At 46.2% G+C, this 16,841-nt stretch overlaps 1 protein-coding gene across 4 annotated transcripts in view; it reads right to left on the reverse strand.

The window, feature by feature from the left end:
- Positions 1-16,841, reverse strand: part of LOC142557795 (uncharacterized) — a 148,917-nt gene that overhangs the window by 67,778 nt on the left and 64,298 nt on the right. For all 4 annotated transcript variants that reach the window (XM_075669917.1, XM_075669915.1, XM_075669914.1 and 1 more), the window contains exons 4-5: positions 15,573-15,667; positions 6,185-6,333 (exon numbers count right to left, since the gene is read on the reverse strand). In XM_075669917.1, coding sequence (XP_075526032.1) covers positions 6,185-6,333; positions 15,573-15,667 — 244 coding nt within the window. The remainder of the gene's footprint in view (positions 1-6,184; positions 6,334-15,572; positions 15,668-16,841) is intronic.

Raw genomic sequence — 16,841 nt, forward strand, 5'->3', positions numbered from 1 at the left:
TCCTCGGACATGCGGCTAAGCCTTTCAGCCCTCGGTGTTTTGGAATTCGTGACTAAGCACAACACGCATGCAATACTCGGACACGCGGCTAAACATGTCGCGCATAGGGAGTCTCCGACTCGGCGATCATGCACATCACGCGCGGATTTCTTGGACCCTCACCTAAGCATTGCGTGCATCGGTGCCTCCGACTGCGTGAATAAGCGCGTCGACTCCTTGAGCCCGCGACTAGGCATTTCGAGCGTCGGCACCTTGGACTGCACGAATAAGCGCAGTGAGGGTCGACTCATCGAGCCCGCGACTAGGCATTTCACGCGTCGGCACCTCCTACTGCGTGAATAAGCGCATCGAGGGTCGACTCCTCGAACCCACAACTAGGCATTTCGCGTGTTGTCGGCACCTCGAACTGCACACTAAGCACATCGGCACCTCGGACCCACAACTAAGCATATTGTGCGTTCACTCTATTGTCACGATAGCTCGTAACAATATCTATCATACTGCCCCTTCATAAAGAGAACCCCATCATGAGCTATGTTCACTAGGCCCCGTGGGCTGGCACAGACACTTGGCTGCAAAGTGATTGAGGCATCATACAAAAGTAAAATTCAGGAAAGCACGTAGCAGCTGCATATCTATCACTGGCTCTCTGATCCTAAGTTCCAAAGCGATTGTCAGGTGAAGATGACTTGGGAGGCTGCTGACACTCAGAGCCTTCAGAGCCACAACGGCGAATTCTTTCGATAAAAAACTCAGCACCGCATGGCAAGAAGCTTAATAGCGAACGTAGAAGCAGCTAGGCTTAATGGTGCCCCGGTGATGGCTACGGCTGCCAGAGGATCTGCGTGCGAGAGTGCCGGTTCGAGGCGGCGAGATAATCAAAATGGCGGTGTTGGTGGCTTTCGTTAATCTCATTTGAGACATGCAGTCAGGGCAATAGACATTGACTATATGGAGTATGTGGTGGTGCCGCAAAGCCATGCGAATTATAGGGCATATTCGAAAAATCGGGCGCATTAAAAATCGTTCGTTAACTACTCTGGCAATACCTCGTGCCGATGACACGGAGTCAATGACAATACGTTGCAATTCGCCTGTTACTGGAGCCAGCATTAACACGACTTCCCTGAGAAACTTCCCATTAACAAATTCCCTGAGAATTCCCGGTTGGTAGACACTCTGGTACTAAAGCACCAAACAGACGACACATCAGCACATTGAAACATGTAAACTCAGCAAGGTTCATCAAAATCAACAAAGAATTTAAAAAATATTTCAGGCACAGGGTCCCCTTTTAAGGACAACCCAGAGTGATGGAATGTAAAACGTTAAACATAACGTTAAGTGACAGGAAGAGAGCAGTGTTGATTTGAGAGCAAACGATGATAGCTGACATTGAGAGAAAAAAAATGGGGCTGGCCAGGCCATGTAATGCATAGAATAGATAACTGGTGGACTATTAGAGTTACAGAATGGATGCCAAGAGAAGGGAAGCGCTTGAGGATGGCAGAAAGCTAGGTGGGGCTGTGAAATAAGGAAATTTGCAGGCGCAAGTTGGAATCAGTTAGCGCAGGAGAGGTAAGTGGAGATAAACAGGTGGACATAAATAGGCTGATGATGATGATTATTCAATAATGTTAGAAATTTGGAATATCCACACACCCCTACAAATAACCTAACCCGAAATAATCACATTACCTATGCCATAAGTAGCATTTGCATGTAAATCATTCTACACACATCATTAATCCAACCAGAACTTGAATATGCCGTGTTACTAGAAGATCCACATCAAGATAACTTTACCCATGCAGTAGAAATGGTACAAAACAATTCACTTCATCTAACCAAAGTACTGCAATGCAGCTAGCATAACAAAAATGTAATCAAGTCTTAACACTCCATCTTTAGTGTCTCGCTGCAAAATCCAGCATTTAAGCCTCTTTCATAAACTGTACTACCAGCTAGACCTATGTGACCAACTTCTTTCCTGTGGCTCGACCACTCTTACAAAGTGGAAATTCCATTGTCTTAACACTCCATCTTTAGTGTCTCGCTGCAAAATCCAGCATTTAAGCCTCTTTCATAAACTGTACTACCAGCTAGACCTATGTGACCAACTTCTTTCCTGTGGCTCGACCACTCTTACAAAGTGGAAATTTCATTGTGTCGTACTTATGCTTTCTTGCAGTCATATGTATCTCTTGAAGTCATATGTAGCTAAAGAGTGGAACTGTCTTCCCGCCCGGAAGGCTTCTACCCGAAGCCACAAGCTGTTAGCGTGAACTGTAACATTCCGAGAGGTTTAATTTATTACAATCGACTTCCGTTAATTCGACCCTGACGGGATCGATAAAACTGGTCAAATTAAACAAAAGTCAGAAAACACTCCGAAACACGACATTGGTTTTCTTGTCAGTATTTGCCTTTAAAGTTAGGTTCGTCACAATGCAGTGGAAAAGCTTCGCCATGTTATGCGGTGAAGCATACCAAGCGAAGAAAGGTACCACTGTTATGGGACATAGCACAAGTTCCTTAATTGAAACATGCACACAAAAATACCAAAAAACAAAAGACAGCTGGCAACGCCGCTATGAAGTTTCCCACACCATCTCTCCATGATGTCATTATTTTACTGAATGTTAGGAACACTTACTGGGCCATAATTGCCAAAATATAAAGACAGAGTGAAATCTTTGACATTAGACTGACCAAGCAACGAGAAGCTTAACAATTCACTGGCCAGCTTTCAGAGTTTTAGATAGACCTGTGCTCCTATGCTGGCCCTAAATGTCCCCTCGACTTATGAAGTTTTTCATCTTACCGCCTTCCTTTCTGCTAGCTTTCCCAAAACGCAAGATAGTTTTCTCCGCTTCTCAATGCATGGTGTGTGTGTGTGCACATATAATTAAAGAATAGAGTAAAACCCTGTTCATACGTTTTTCACCAGACCGAGGAAAAAAAACGTAACAGCCGGGAAAACACAACAGTGAGGAAAGCTCCGAAAATGAATGAAAGAAGTGCAGCTTCAACTATAGACCGTTTTTTCGTAGGCGCCGCCATATTGTGAACACAGTTGCACCGCCTATGAGCAGCGCCATACTGGCTTGAGTGAAAGCGGTCTTTTGCATGGCAGGTATACACTCGGCGGCAGGTTCTGGCATTTTATTTTCACGGTCGTGCGGTCTGCTTAGTATGACGTGCGTCTTCTACGTGGTAAACGGTTCTGTGAGACGTGCTGAAGTGGTTCAAGGTGTCATAGCCGGAATTTCTGCTGGCGTTGAGGTGGATGGAACACGCAGCTCGATGTGTGCGCACATATTCGAGTCTACAATCAGCCTTGGAGATGAATTGTGTATTTCTGAATGTTCCAGTCACTAATGTGACCTTATTGCAGTATTATCCTCTATTTCTAAGCTGCGGTTTAGGAGTCATGAAACATACGTGACGATCGCAACAGCGTGAGCGTGGGTACCGTTCTGCTACGATAGGAGCTGTGCTGTTATACTTTGACAAGCGTTCAAACTGTTCGCTGCAGGTTACATTGCGTGACTACTTGGTTCGATGGATGAGGTTTCCGCCCCTCAATAAAATAGTTTTGGCAAGTGATAGCAGCATACCTTACAGTCTGAATTACGCTTGTCCAGCAAAGGGACTGTTTACGAACTGCGCGAGCATCCGAAGCAGTGGTAGGTGCTGGATTACATATATCTTTGTTCTATATACCGCATGGTCCCAGCATACGGCATCAGCGGCTACATATTTATAAACGTTGTGCGGCATGACTACGCGAGGTCGTACTGCGGCGTTAGCCCGTTTTATCTTGCTTTTTCGAGAAAGTGGATGACAACCGAATTTTTTTTTCGGTTGTGTTCGTTCCGTTCTCTATGACGCACTCACATGCATTACGGAAATTTTGTCCTCAAAAATAGGCATCGCATTCTTTTTATGCGATCCCTCATATATTATGGCTGTATGCAGGCCAAAAAGGCAATGCCGAAGCGCACAGCATACATATGTACCGTGCTGGTTCACCAACCGCAGTGATCACTGTGTTGAGCAGCGCCATCGGCCTCATGCAGGAAGGCTAGCGTAGACATATGGTAATTTGAAGCCTACTAGACTTTAAATGAGCGAGAATGATGCCGGTGCATCACAAATATTTGATTGCGCCTGCCGCTTAGATGTTTCGTGGTTGCCTTAGGTTGGCCGTGCACGAGCATGCGCTCTTATGCTTTATGTTTTACTCCCTACGCCAAGCGATCAGATATTGAGCAGATTTACCACCTCATGCTGCTAATACAAAGACACCGCTTTTCTTTCTTGAATTAAAACAGATATAAGCAAACTGGTTCACAACATATACACACACCGCGACTGATAATGTGCGTACACCGCGGCTGATAAAACGCGTCACATTTTTGCGCCCCCAAAAGATATTTCCGCCTACTGCAGTTACCGATGCACCGAAAGGCTTCCCTGACGACCTTATATGAACGGACACGGCGTAAATTTCACAAAGTACCATCTAAAACATCTCGAAATCGTTCCGCAGCACGCGACAGCAATACTTTCAAGCAGCGCCGCGCCGGATCGCCCAAGCCAGAGAGGAGGAAACGTTTTCCGCGCGCCCTATGAAATGATCTATAGACAATTTATTTCCAGAGTGTGCTTAGAACTTAAAAGAACCTAGAATGGTGGCTTGCCGTTTCTTTCGCTCGCTAGAAATCACCACACGTTTCTCAATAGCCTGGAAAGCCGCATTGCTGTCAGCGTCGCTGTGAGGTGCGACGTACCTGCGGAGGAGGTCCAGAGCCGCGACGGCTTCTCCAAAGCTAGGATTTGGCAACTCCCCGGCATCATGCGGCTCGTGCTCCTCTTCGTCACCGCGCCACGGCAATGAACGAAGGAATATCCGCGGGAAATTTTACCCTCTTTGGCGTAATCATGCTAACATGCTAACGATTGTTTAGTAATTGCTGCGCAGCGCACGCGTCCGAGCAGCCCGGTTGCGCGCAGCACGGCGTGGTTTCGCAAGAAATGTAAACAAGAGAGGAGAGCTGGCCTGATAGGCGGAGCAACGCCAACTTCCGGCTTCCCTTTAGCTATAGCTTCACAAAAAGTGACGTCAGTTTCCTTCCTCCGTGAGTCGACGCGTCCAACAAACCATGCGGTGACCGTAATCACAGTGATGATAGTGAAAGCATTTTTCACGAATGGCCACCTAGTGGCGGCCTCTCGAACTGGCGTGCGGCTTCTTGCAGCCAGTTCCATAGCCAAGCCTGGCCAAGCCCGGTCAAAACTCGTCAAAAGCCAAAATGGCGGTTGGAGCGCATTGCCTACTTTAGCCCAGGCGGGTTCGGGTTGCGACGCATCATGCGGGAACGTTTTCACAGCTACTACGTAACAGCACGGTTCCTTATACATTCGATCCTATGGAAGCTATGCCGGGACCGGATGAAAACAACGTAGCAGCTGAGAAAACGCAGCAGTGAGGAACGTACCAGCGGGGTTCTACTGTACGTACAAAGCCCTCTTAGCGCTCTCATATACGAGACATGCATGGTTGGCAAAACGAGAGTGCAAATCACCACAGAAATGTCAGAAACAGCTCTTAATGGCTGCCAGTATGCTCACTTGACGTCTAGGTGTTCATACTGTAAGCGGAGATGGTGAGTGCACGCGTGTAAATTAAAGAATGCAAACTATGTTTCGCAACAGTGGCCCTCTCGATTCTTGGGATAACACGGCTGTATTACAGCAAAGCTGACCAGTCAAGTTCGAATTATTTGGCGAAGGAACGTTTGAGATGGAAATAACCGAAGTTTGGGCCCACAGAAATGTATGGGCATCAGCTGAGACCTTTTGTTGGGATCGAATAAATCGAAAAATCTAAATAACTGAAATCAAATTGACAAAAGCCTACTGTTTTGCTTAATGTTGCTTGTTTCATTTGCCGTTCATATTATATTCGATTGTATTGTATTAGTTTACATTTCACTAATTAGTGTGATTATTCTGAATTTGTGCTAAAAATGTAAAACAGGGACACTTTCCTGTTTTAATTTTTGTTATGTGACCACTCCTTTCTGCAATCTCGCAGACTCTGAGGGTATTCCAAATAAATAAATGACTGAAGAGTGGATGTTCAATTGGTAACAAAAATACAGAATGGTTACTCAACTCTTTCCCTTCTTGGCAGCTGGCAGGGGCTTCTTGTTATCAAAAGGCTTGAGCAGGAAGCCGAGAATGCGATCCGTGCACTCTTCGACTGTGCCACTCTTCTCCAAGTCAAGCATACCCAGCAAGTCCTTGTGGGCAGTCTTCTTGAGCCTGCACGAGGGTCATTGATTGCACCTCTCAAGAAGTATCCCATCCCGCCTAAAGAATATTACTAAATCAGTCCGAATTTCTCCATATGATTTCCTTAAGCGGAAAATGTTTGTTTATTGGAATTTAAAAAAAGGAGGAAACGCCAAAACCTAACTTTAGATTGCCACACTGAACACTGGGATCTTGGAAGTGAAAGACATTAGCAGCAGGGCCAGTGTGACATCTTGTGGGACTTTAATCAATCTTAACACACTACAATCGAATCTCAATAATTCGAACTCAAAGGGACCCGAAATTTTGTTCCGAATTAAAAAAAAGACTTGTTTGTGAAGTATTTGTGCACCATAGCACGATGCACGAACGGTGCGAGCCGTCAAATATTGTGCCATGCAAGCACAGAGCGAGCGAGAACTACGTAACTGCCCACGGTGCCCCCCCCCCCCCCCCCCGACTCCCTTCAGCGCTCGCTTCCCAATAACCGCAGAAAAAGAAAATTCAAGGAGCAGGCTAAGCTAGAGGCGGGCCCGCTGGCAGCGCTGGTGCTGGTGTGGAGCTTGACCCGCATAGAGTGAAGTGGTTGCCGCTGCCAGACCCTTTTAAGCATGCAATGCTGAATTAATGCTGCTGACGAGTTAGTCCCATGCAGGCAGCGAACAGGCCACAAAAGTACCAAACCCTTGACCAATGACCGCCTAGTAATGGGTACCAAGCGAGTGCTGAGTGCTCCCAAGCGAGTGTTCCCAGCTGTTTACTGCCAAGCGAACGGAAGCTGTCAAATTCCATGGCGCAGTGCATCCGGACCGTTAATCTCGGTTGCAATCGCATTACTGGTGTCCCCCGTGATAGAATCTACACTAAACTAAAGCTGTCCTGATGCTTTGCAATGCCAGAAAACCGTGCCGGAAAACACGAAAGAAGTATTCCTCCGATTATAAATGCCATGTCCAACGCGAGGAGCTACGTTAACAAATCGGGAAGACGACTTTGGGGCAGCCGGTCAAGAAATTTGCTCGCCGCTCACCATAATCGGCCTGCAGAGCAATAAAACACAGCTACTAGCTTCGTTGCACTTTTGGCAGTGCAAATGGACCGATACCTTGCCAAAAACACAAAAAACATGGGTCGCCAGCAGCAATCAGGGCCTGTATTCTGAAACGTTCGCCTTCCGCGAAACTATCGCCTTGGCCATGCCGCGCCTTGATTGGCTGTTTTAACAAAACCAGAAAATAAGCAGTGCCATCTAGTAGTTCGGGCCTACGGTCATTTTAACGTCATGGTGTCGATGGGTGCTCTCGCCATAAATTGAATAAACGAACATGTCCTTTGGCGTCTGGTTGGTGGTGGAGTGTACTAGAGATAAGATAGGTGGTAGTTCATAGTAGTCTTCTAGGTGGTGTCTTATACGCATTGTTTCACCTCGATATTTGTTGATTCATTTAAAATAAAACATTTTACACTTCTTTTACCTAAAGTGGGCGTAACCAATTGCTGTCGGTGCGCAGAACTCGTACTGCGGCCACTACATTCGAAAACAACACACCCGAGCCACTCTGCACTCGCACAATGCGCTCTCTCATGCGTTGTGAAGCGTTCGACAGCGCGTGTTGGTAGTGCACGTTGACGTCACGGGTAAGCAGTCGTTTGATTTATCGAACGTGAGTTTCGCGGAATGCTAACGTTTCAGAATACGGCCCCAGGCTGTCAACATGGCAGGTCAACGCAAGCTGGTGTTTCCCCGGCGATTTTCTCGAGCTGGTCATGCTCGATTCGTGTCATCCAGCTTTACACAAACAGTCGAAATGCGTGGTAGATCCTTGAATTTTGTTCCTAGACATTTGTCAATGGCGCAGACGCGGCGGTGCGCGAACACAACCTCGAACCGTAGAATTTGTGGTGACGTCGACAACAATGCCCCGAAAAACTCTCATTTTGCAAACTTCACGGCTGCACACCTCGGGAAAAATTGCCCAGTGATCATGCAAAGCACCTACTGCAAAACCCACCATCGCGTTGTGTACCCACAATGAGCGGCTAATCGTTTTTGGAGCACAACAAACACAACCTCAGACTCGAGCCACATTCTTTTAGCACCATACTCTCGTAGTCTTCAGTGACCTCCGCACCCTTCCCATAAAAGCAACCCCCCCCCCCCACCTGCCTTCCCCTCCTCATTCGCTCTCAAGTTTGCAAGCCGTTTGGATGCCAGTCACATCTCTCACTCGCCATCATGCCAACTCCTCACCTCCTCGCTGCCAGTTTCAACGTCGGTGCTCCTCCGAAGCTGCCCTCTTCCGGCCTGCCCTCCTGAGCACTATCTTGCAACGGGTGTCCTTCTGCGGTTCCTGCTTCTTGGTCTCCACAACTCCAATCACCTTTCTACCGCTACACGAGAAGCCGATGCCAAGACCGCCATTACAACTGCCGCCATCACCAGCGCACACTGACGAGGAAAGCGAGATGCCCTGACAACATTTTGAAGCTTCTGCCTTCTGCGTCAACCGCCGCCTTCAGTCTTTGACACCGACGGTGCTGCGTTTGAATCTGTGCTGCAGGCCATGTGATTGTGTGTTATTCGGAGTGCTTCGATAGGCGTGCCTCGCGTGTGCTTTTGTGTTCTACAGTGATAAATGGCTCCATCCATCTCCGGGCAAAAAAGACTGGAGCAGAAAGTTCCGATTGTGGAAAAGGTGGCCAGCAGAAAACTGACATCCTGAAGGAATTCGGCATACCGCTGTCTACTTTATCAACTGTATTGAAAAACAAGGAAGCTGTGCTGGATGGCTTTGAAAAGAGCTTCTCGGCAAAGAGGAAGCGGAATCACGATTTGAAATACCCAGAAGAGGAAAGTGCACTTCTACAGTAGCTCAAGAACGCCAGGAGTGCAAATTTCACCATATATGGATCTACACTTCCTGCAAAAGCTGAACTCCCCCTCCATACGGGCCATAAACACTTGAAGTGCAGCAATGGCTGACTTAGCGGTTCAAGAAACGACACAGCGTGACCTGTACTAGTATGGCACCAACATCGGCTCCAAGCTCTACTTGAAGAGTATAGAGACAATGGCATCTACAACCTAGATGAGGCTGCATCTTTTTAAAAGACACTAGAGAATCGCCTGTTTGCTACCGCTGGCGGATCCTCATCCAGTGCAATACAGAGCAAGGAGCGAGTCATGGTGCTGTTTGGTGCCAATGCAATAGGCGAGGACAAGCTTCCCTTGTTGATACTTGGGAAAGTGGAGAATCCGCGGTGCTTCCCAAATGCAACTATTCCCAAGGAATGCATCTACAGAAGTAACAAGCGATAAATGGATAAATGGTTCGACACAAAGAATCGGCAAGTTCTTTTGATAATTGACAATTGTTCGAGCCACAGGAAGATCGACAACCTCAAGGTGATCGCTGCGGAATTTTAGCCTGCAAAAACAACCACAGTAATGCAACCGATGGATCAGGGCATCACAGAGACGACCCGGAAGCTGTACCGCAAGGCTCTTTTGCAGCGCATGCTCACGGTGTATGATGGCAGCAAGAGGTACTGATTTGCTTGGTGTGATCCATTTCCTGAACTTTTCATGGAAAGAACACGCACCTTCGAAGGTCACGAACTGATTCACACATGGCGGCTTTTCCAGCGCCATTGTCAGCGACCTTGACAATACCAAGCTCGGCGATATAATAACCAGGCTTGAAGCTATCTGTAGGAGGCTATTCATAAAATTGCTGGCAAGAGGCATAAGGCAACTCGTGACATTTGAGTTGGCTGGCGCTGCTGCTGCCTTGGTCGCCCTCGCAATGGAAGCGGAAATACTAATTCAGACTGCTAGTGTCCCCAACGAGGACGAATAGCTATGTGAAGCGCGCCAACTATGGTAGACATGCAGGAGTACCTACGCCTGCTGTGAAACAAGGCTAAAGGCATGAGCGGCAACCATGGCCTCGTGCAGTGCTAGGTAAAATTACAGCAGGAGTTGCTCGCGACCAGTAAGGACTTGAAACAGCCAAAGCTCACTACCTTTTTTGAACTTGAATAAAGTTTTGCTTCACTGAATAAATTGTATTTTGACTTCCTCGCAGCTGTGGTGCAATAAAAGCTCGACTGCTTTAGCTTTTCTAGACTGGTCCCTTATACCGAATTGCCACTTATAACGAATTTTTTTGCCGTCCCGTTGACTTCGTTATAATGAGGGGTTACTGTAATTTGATGCCCGTAAAAAGAAGAGAGGACATTATTTGGCACTGTGATAACGCAACGCGATTATGACTGCCAGCACTCTGACAGATACAAGCAGGAAGCTGCGAATGAAGCCTCTGCAAATTCCAACGTCAAGACTGCTGTGCTGGCCCTTGCGGATCTTTTCATCGCGTAGACATTGCCTCATGCACAGTCACTGGATGTGAAACGGAAGGTTCCACGGCTACCGCATTTTCTCTTTGAGTAAAATTAGTTTGTAAAATCACCCAGCCTGTCAATTTGCATGCAAGGTTCCGACAACTGCACCCCATAACAATGCAGAGAAGGTGCATTGGCTTTTCACTGAAACACAAAATATTGCCAGCTACAGCGTCAACGGCTGTAATGATCTTTTACTAAGGTTACTAAGCTTACCTTCTTTTATTAAGAACGATGACAAGATTTAATTACATGGGAATCGTAGATTCAGAAGCAAGTGCAACATCCTTGCTCCAAATGGTATTCCTACCCGTCGTTATGGCTCGATGGTTATAGCTGTGTTGCTGATGATAGGTCGAGGGAATGTGGTTGCCACCTATCGTGGCGACCACATTCGGATTGTGTCGAGATGCAAAACACGCATACTTAGGTTTAGGCCCACATTGAAGATTCTCAGGTAATCAAAAGGTAATCCAGCCTGCTCCACTGCGCCATCTCTCATAGCCTGTGTGTTAATTGCTTCTTGCCGTTGAACCTCACAATTTATTTGGTTAAAAGATGCTTGGCTTAACAAAAAAGAAGAAAGAAAAAAATGCACTCGTTGACAGCCTAATACTCCAAAATAACTCATGTTCACAACTGATAGAACTGCGGTGCAAGGTTCTAGAAGCTAGAAAAACAATAACAGCACTTCGTACTTTCTTAAAATAGCAAAATTTCCCATACAGGCCTGCTTGCACTTCTCAGAACAGTATTTGAAGCGTACATCATAGCTGGAATCAAACACACCTCTTTCTCGTCTACACCCCTCTTACCTGACCCGCCGTTGTTGCTCAGTGGCTATGGTGTTAGGCTGCTGAGCACGAGGTCGCGGGATCGAATCCCGGCCACGGCGGCCGCATTTCGATGGGGGCGAAATGCGAAAACACCCGTGTACTTAGATTTAGGTGCACGTTAAAGAACCCCAGGTGGTCAAAATTTCCGGAGTCCCCCACTACGGCGTGCCTCATAATCAGAAAGTGGTTTTGGCACGTAAAACCCCATATATTATTACCCCTCTTACCTGCGCGCACGGGCAAAGGCACATGCAAATGCAACGTTCTACTACTCACAGCAGTGCCATTTTTTGTATGATGATGCAGAAAAGTGGTGAACTATGCATGGTCGCGACACCTACTCCTCCAGCCACTATAGCAACGTATCGTATGAGACACCAATGCCACCCAGCGTATTCACTGCATCACTGAGCTTCTTTTTTCTTTTTTTTTTTTGGTCAGTAATTGCTGCTGCCAACTATTCAAACTGCTTCCGTGGTTTTCTTGCGTAAAATGCTGCTGTCAAAGTTCACACCAACACAGCAAGCTTGCTTGAACCACGTCAGAAGTTCCTCGTCGAGGTTCCCATACTTGGCGCCATGAGCCTGCTTAGCATTTCGTTTTATTTAGGCCCTCTTCAAGACGATGCTGCTAAGTGTCGAGGGTGGTAATCTGAGGCCTTCGGCAATGCTGACTTTTTTTCGTGATAGTTGCTTGTCAACTGGATTGAGTAAGTCGAGCTTTTCCTCAAGGGAAAGAGCCTTTCGCTTTTGTGACACCATGAAGAAGGCACTACAAAAATCACGGTTCCAAGTTCGGCAGTACTACATGGCCATCTAGTGGCAGTGGCATCCAATGGCCTCTGTGCAGCCAGCTCTATAGTCAAGCCAGGCCAAGGCTTACCACATGGCGGTCAGTGCTTGTTGCTCGGGCTGGTTTGGGGCACCAGATTGTGACGTACCATACAGAAACGCTTCTTTAGTTATGATGTAATAGCAGGGTTTTTAATGCATGGGATTCTATGCGAGCTATTCCAGGACTAAGCAAAATGACGCAGTAGCTAGGAAAATGCTGTGCTGGGGAGCATAACAGTGGGATTCTACTGTACTATTTCATAAATTGATAGAACATGCCTTAGTTTCACGGTGAGCATTTTGAAAATGGAAATGTGAACGAGGCTGAAGTTTTCAGTGTTTGTAATTTTTTATTCTAGATCTGAAGCTTTTAACAAGATTATGTTTACTCTAGCCAGAAGAATTCTTGGTTATTATCATTCAGAAAACATATTTTGGTTACAGTGTGACAACTATTGCTGTAATAATATCAGAAAGTGCCAATAAAGCACACTTCGCGGATGGTGGGCTGAGGCATAAGAAATATTGGAATTTTTTTTTTTGAGGCAAAATAATCTTTTGTCGAGAAACTAAGCTTGGATTCACTTTTGCTGCCATAAAAACTATATTACAAGTCTTCTTTCACATAATTTTAAAATCTTGACCAAACATGGTTGGCTGATCTTAACGGAAACAAAGTACAAGAAGGTCGGGACATAATACTACAGTAATGAGCACCAGCGAACACGGTGCAGCTCACGGCATTAGAAATTTGCGAGTGTTGTGTCACGCAGTGGCATAAGTCCTAGACACCATGGCAGACCACATTTAGTAGCCACAGTTATCAGATGGCACCCAAAAATCAAAAACAAAAGTGTAATAAGATACAGACTTGTCCTGATAAAAAGAAATGTCACAATTTTCACTAGAAAGGCCGAGCATCGATGGCGATGCAAAGTAATTAGATGAAATTATGGGATTTTACATGCCAAAACAACTTTCGGGTTATGAGGCAAGCCATAGTGGGGGACTCCGAAAATTTCGAACACCTGGGAATATTTAACGTGCTCCTATATCTAAGTACACGGGTGTTTTCGCATTTCACCCCCATTGAAATTCAGCCGCCGTGGCCAAGATTCTATCCCGCAGCCTCGTGCTTAGCAGCCAAACACCATAGCCACTAACTAAGCAACAACAGCGGGTTATGCAAAGTAAGGTTCACAGTTTTATTGGAGTCGTGCACGCTAAGGCAAACATGAACAGATCTCACTCAATGTCACGAACACTCGCTGTCACAACCCAAGCGAACAATCCGTGTCACGGAAACTTGAGATTACACGACCGCCAATACTAGACGCATGGGAATGCAATGTGCATCAAGGCACCAATAAATCTCAGCTCGGCCTTTGCACTTGCCACAGATCACCTCCAAGATGTGGTGCATGGTCCGCATATGGACAGCCGTGTGCAGCCGGGGGAGAGGGGAGCCGCGCACGCTAGGGGGAGAGGGTAGATGCACGTTTCCTGCCCCCCCCCTCCCCCCCGGCCGGCTTGATCACATTGCCATGTGCTCAGCCCCTCCCTACCGACCTTGTGCTGAAGAAGCCCATAGCTCTCGTATTTCTCCAAGCTGCGACGCACCCCATGGCCTCTGCAAGTTGTGCAAGTTGCCTATCAATGCAACAAATGGTACTGTCGGTATTGCCTGCTTTGACAACCATGAAATGTAACCGTGTACTTTCACAACCACTGCTGAAAGATGTTGCGATTTCAAGTAGATATCAGCACTCTACATATCTTGGAAGAGTACGTATGCCAAATTTCATTAGTATAGGACAATTATAAGTGCACAGCCGATTGGATAGATATCAGAACTTTGCAGTCTACAAAGAGCTATATAAGCTACAGCAAAATGCTTTCTGTGAAAATTTAATACATGGGAAAGTGTCCGCAAGGATCACTATGTTTCACCATTGTGTAGGAAATACCGTATATTTGCACATATTGGCCACCACCACGTATAATCCACCCCCCCAATTACAACAGCCTGGAAAGAAAAGAAAATATATGCCCGTGTATAATCGGCAGAAGTAACTGCATACGACACTGCTCAAATCTTTGCGAAAAGTCTCCATTAGCGGATGCACGACTGGCTAGGTTGTATCCTCAGCCAGACTTCCCCATTCTTCGGCGATGTTGACAAAGCTGGATTCACACTCCGGACGTTATCGCAACTGAATCAGTCACAAGATATGTGACGCGAATCAGATCCCTTCGCAGTTAGCACTCACATGACAACAGATAACACCACATATGGAAAAGCCCTCGCATCAGCAACAGCGGCAGAGCAAATGCGATCGAGCCAAAAATCCGAACGGTGATTTGGCTCACCACCGTATGGCGAAACGCTTCACGCAGACTGAAGGAGCACCGTGGGAACAGGTGACTACATGAGTTTGCCGGCACCGCATGCACTATTGACTAACCGTTAAGCGCAAAATGGTGACCCGTAAAGCAGAGGAGAATGGGTGACAGAGAAAAGGGGGAGAAGGGAGCTTCAAATCAACTCCCAAGAAGATAACGAAACTGAATGGCAGAGAACCTCGCCTTGGGGTGTTGGCTTCACGGCAGCACGCACCACAGTTGACGTGAAGCCACACTTCAAGCAGAAATTTTCATATAACCTGCACCCCAACTTTACCACCAAATTTTTGAAAAATTTTGGTGCGGGCTATGTGCGCAAAAATAGAGCAAATCAAGAAATGCTTAGCAGCTACATACAAACCAATGACATATTTAAAATATGCTTGAAGATATCTCTAATTGGCTCAATTTCCAAATCTCCAGTACAAAAAATAATGTTTGAATTTTCAAGTAGCATCTACCCTTAACTGCAATATGTTTCAGCATCAGACGAATTCCAACAGGAGGTTCAGTGACTGACAAGAGCGACTTTGTGCAATCAGAATTTATTTTTTTGCAAAACGTGTAGCAACATTAGTAAAATGTGAATGCAAACCCAAATTGATGAAGGCTATAGAACATTACGGAGAGCTGGCAGGTATGACACTGTGAAACAAACAGCCAATGCTGCCATCAGTTCCATTTGTCGGGGTCTACAAGTCAGTGTGCAAAAGGTTTCCGTTCCACCCAATTCAGCACAACCACATCAAAGCTGCTCCCAGTGCCAACTTACTTTGCCACCATCTTTTGTCTCTTCACATACTCTGCAGAGTCCTTCTCAAAGGGAAACCCACTGAACTTGCGCAAATTCTTCTTGATCTCGGATGGCTGCAAGAATAAAGACATCTAGTTAAGTCCCGCTGAGGACGCATGAACAACCCTATTAAAAGTCTAATGTCCTTATTGGGTAATGCTTGATGTAGATATGTTATTACATTAATATTCATAGATGCCCTCCATGTTCGTGAACATTCTTACTGTTGAAGCCACATCAGCTAAAGCCTACAATAACTTGTGATCCAAGCAGCATTTTTCGTAGAAATTTATAAGGTCAGCACAACTAAGGAAATACGCTGCACCTGTTAGAACTAGCTGGCAACACATGAGTTGCACAGCACATCTAGGGCTGTTGGAATATTAAAAATTATTCTGCATTGTATACAAGTATTTTGAGAAAGATGTCCTTGAATATCCAATTGGATTGAATACACAACAATCAGAATAGAAATGTAAGCTCAACAGTGCTCCTCTCAGTGTGCAATCATGATTGTGGGCGAAGATAAATCAGCATACACTAAGCCGCAAAGCTTGTGATGGAGATTTGAGATCAAGAGAAAGCAGCAAGCTTTTATGTGCTGCCTCCACGAGACAAGTGATACACATTCTAGCTGTCATACAAAACATATGAAGGGTGTTCTAGCGCTGCTACCAAACACACTAGAACCTTGTTCATACATTTTGGAAAAAACTGAGAAAAAATGTACTAACCGGGAAAACATTATGATCCGAAGCACCTAAAAAATTTTACAGATCAACTATTCTTCACGTCTACATAATGTGAATCGTCGCGCGGATAGTTGTGGCACGAGACGAAAACGCGCATTAAGCTGGTAGTGCTCCAGCGGCCCAATACGCATTTAGTTGTTTTCATACTGTGTGGTGTCTTAAGAGGACAACGGGAAACCGAAACGAAAATGAGCTGGTGGGCGACACCGGGTGCTGCAGAAGCAAAATGTGATACCCACATTGCACCGCCTGCAGCAGGAAGTGGCAGCGTGTTTGGATTATCTCCTACTAAAAGCACGCAGTACGCTACCAATTGCACTACCCACCACACGCTGTAAAACAGATAGGTGAAGATGGTTACTGTAATAGGTTTGGCGGTGATAGCTGCGAATGCTGCGCCCGACGACCCGGGCAGAGGTTCGCTGGTACCAGAATAAAAAAACTGTACGCGCTGTCATTTTCACGTAAATGGGAGGCTATATCCTGTCCTCAATTG

This window comes from Dermacentor variabilis, chromosome 9 (genome assembly GCF_050947875.1).
Source record: "Dermacentor variabilis isolate Ectoservices chromosome 9, ASM5094787v1, whole genome shotgun sequence".
NCBI classification, from domain to species: Eukaryota; Metazoa; Arthropoda; class Arachnida; order Ixodida; family Ixodidae; genus Dermacentor; species Dermacentor variabilis.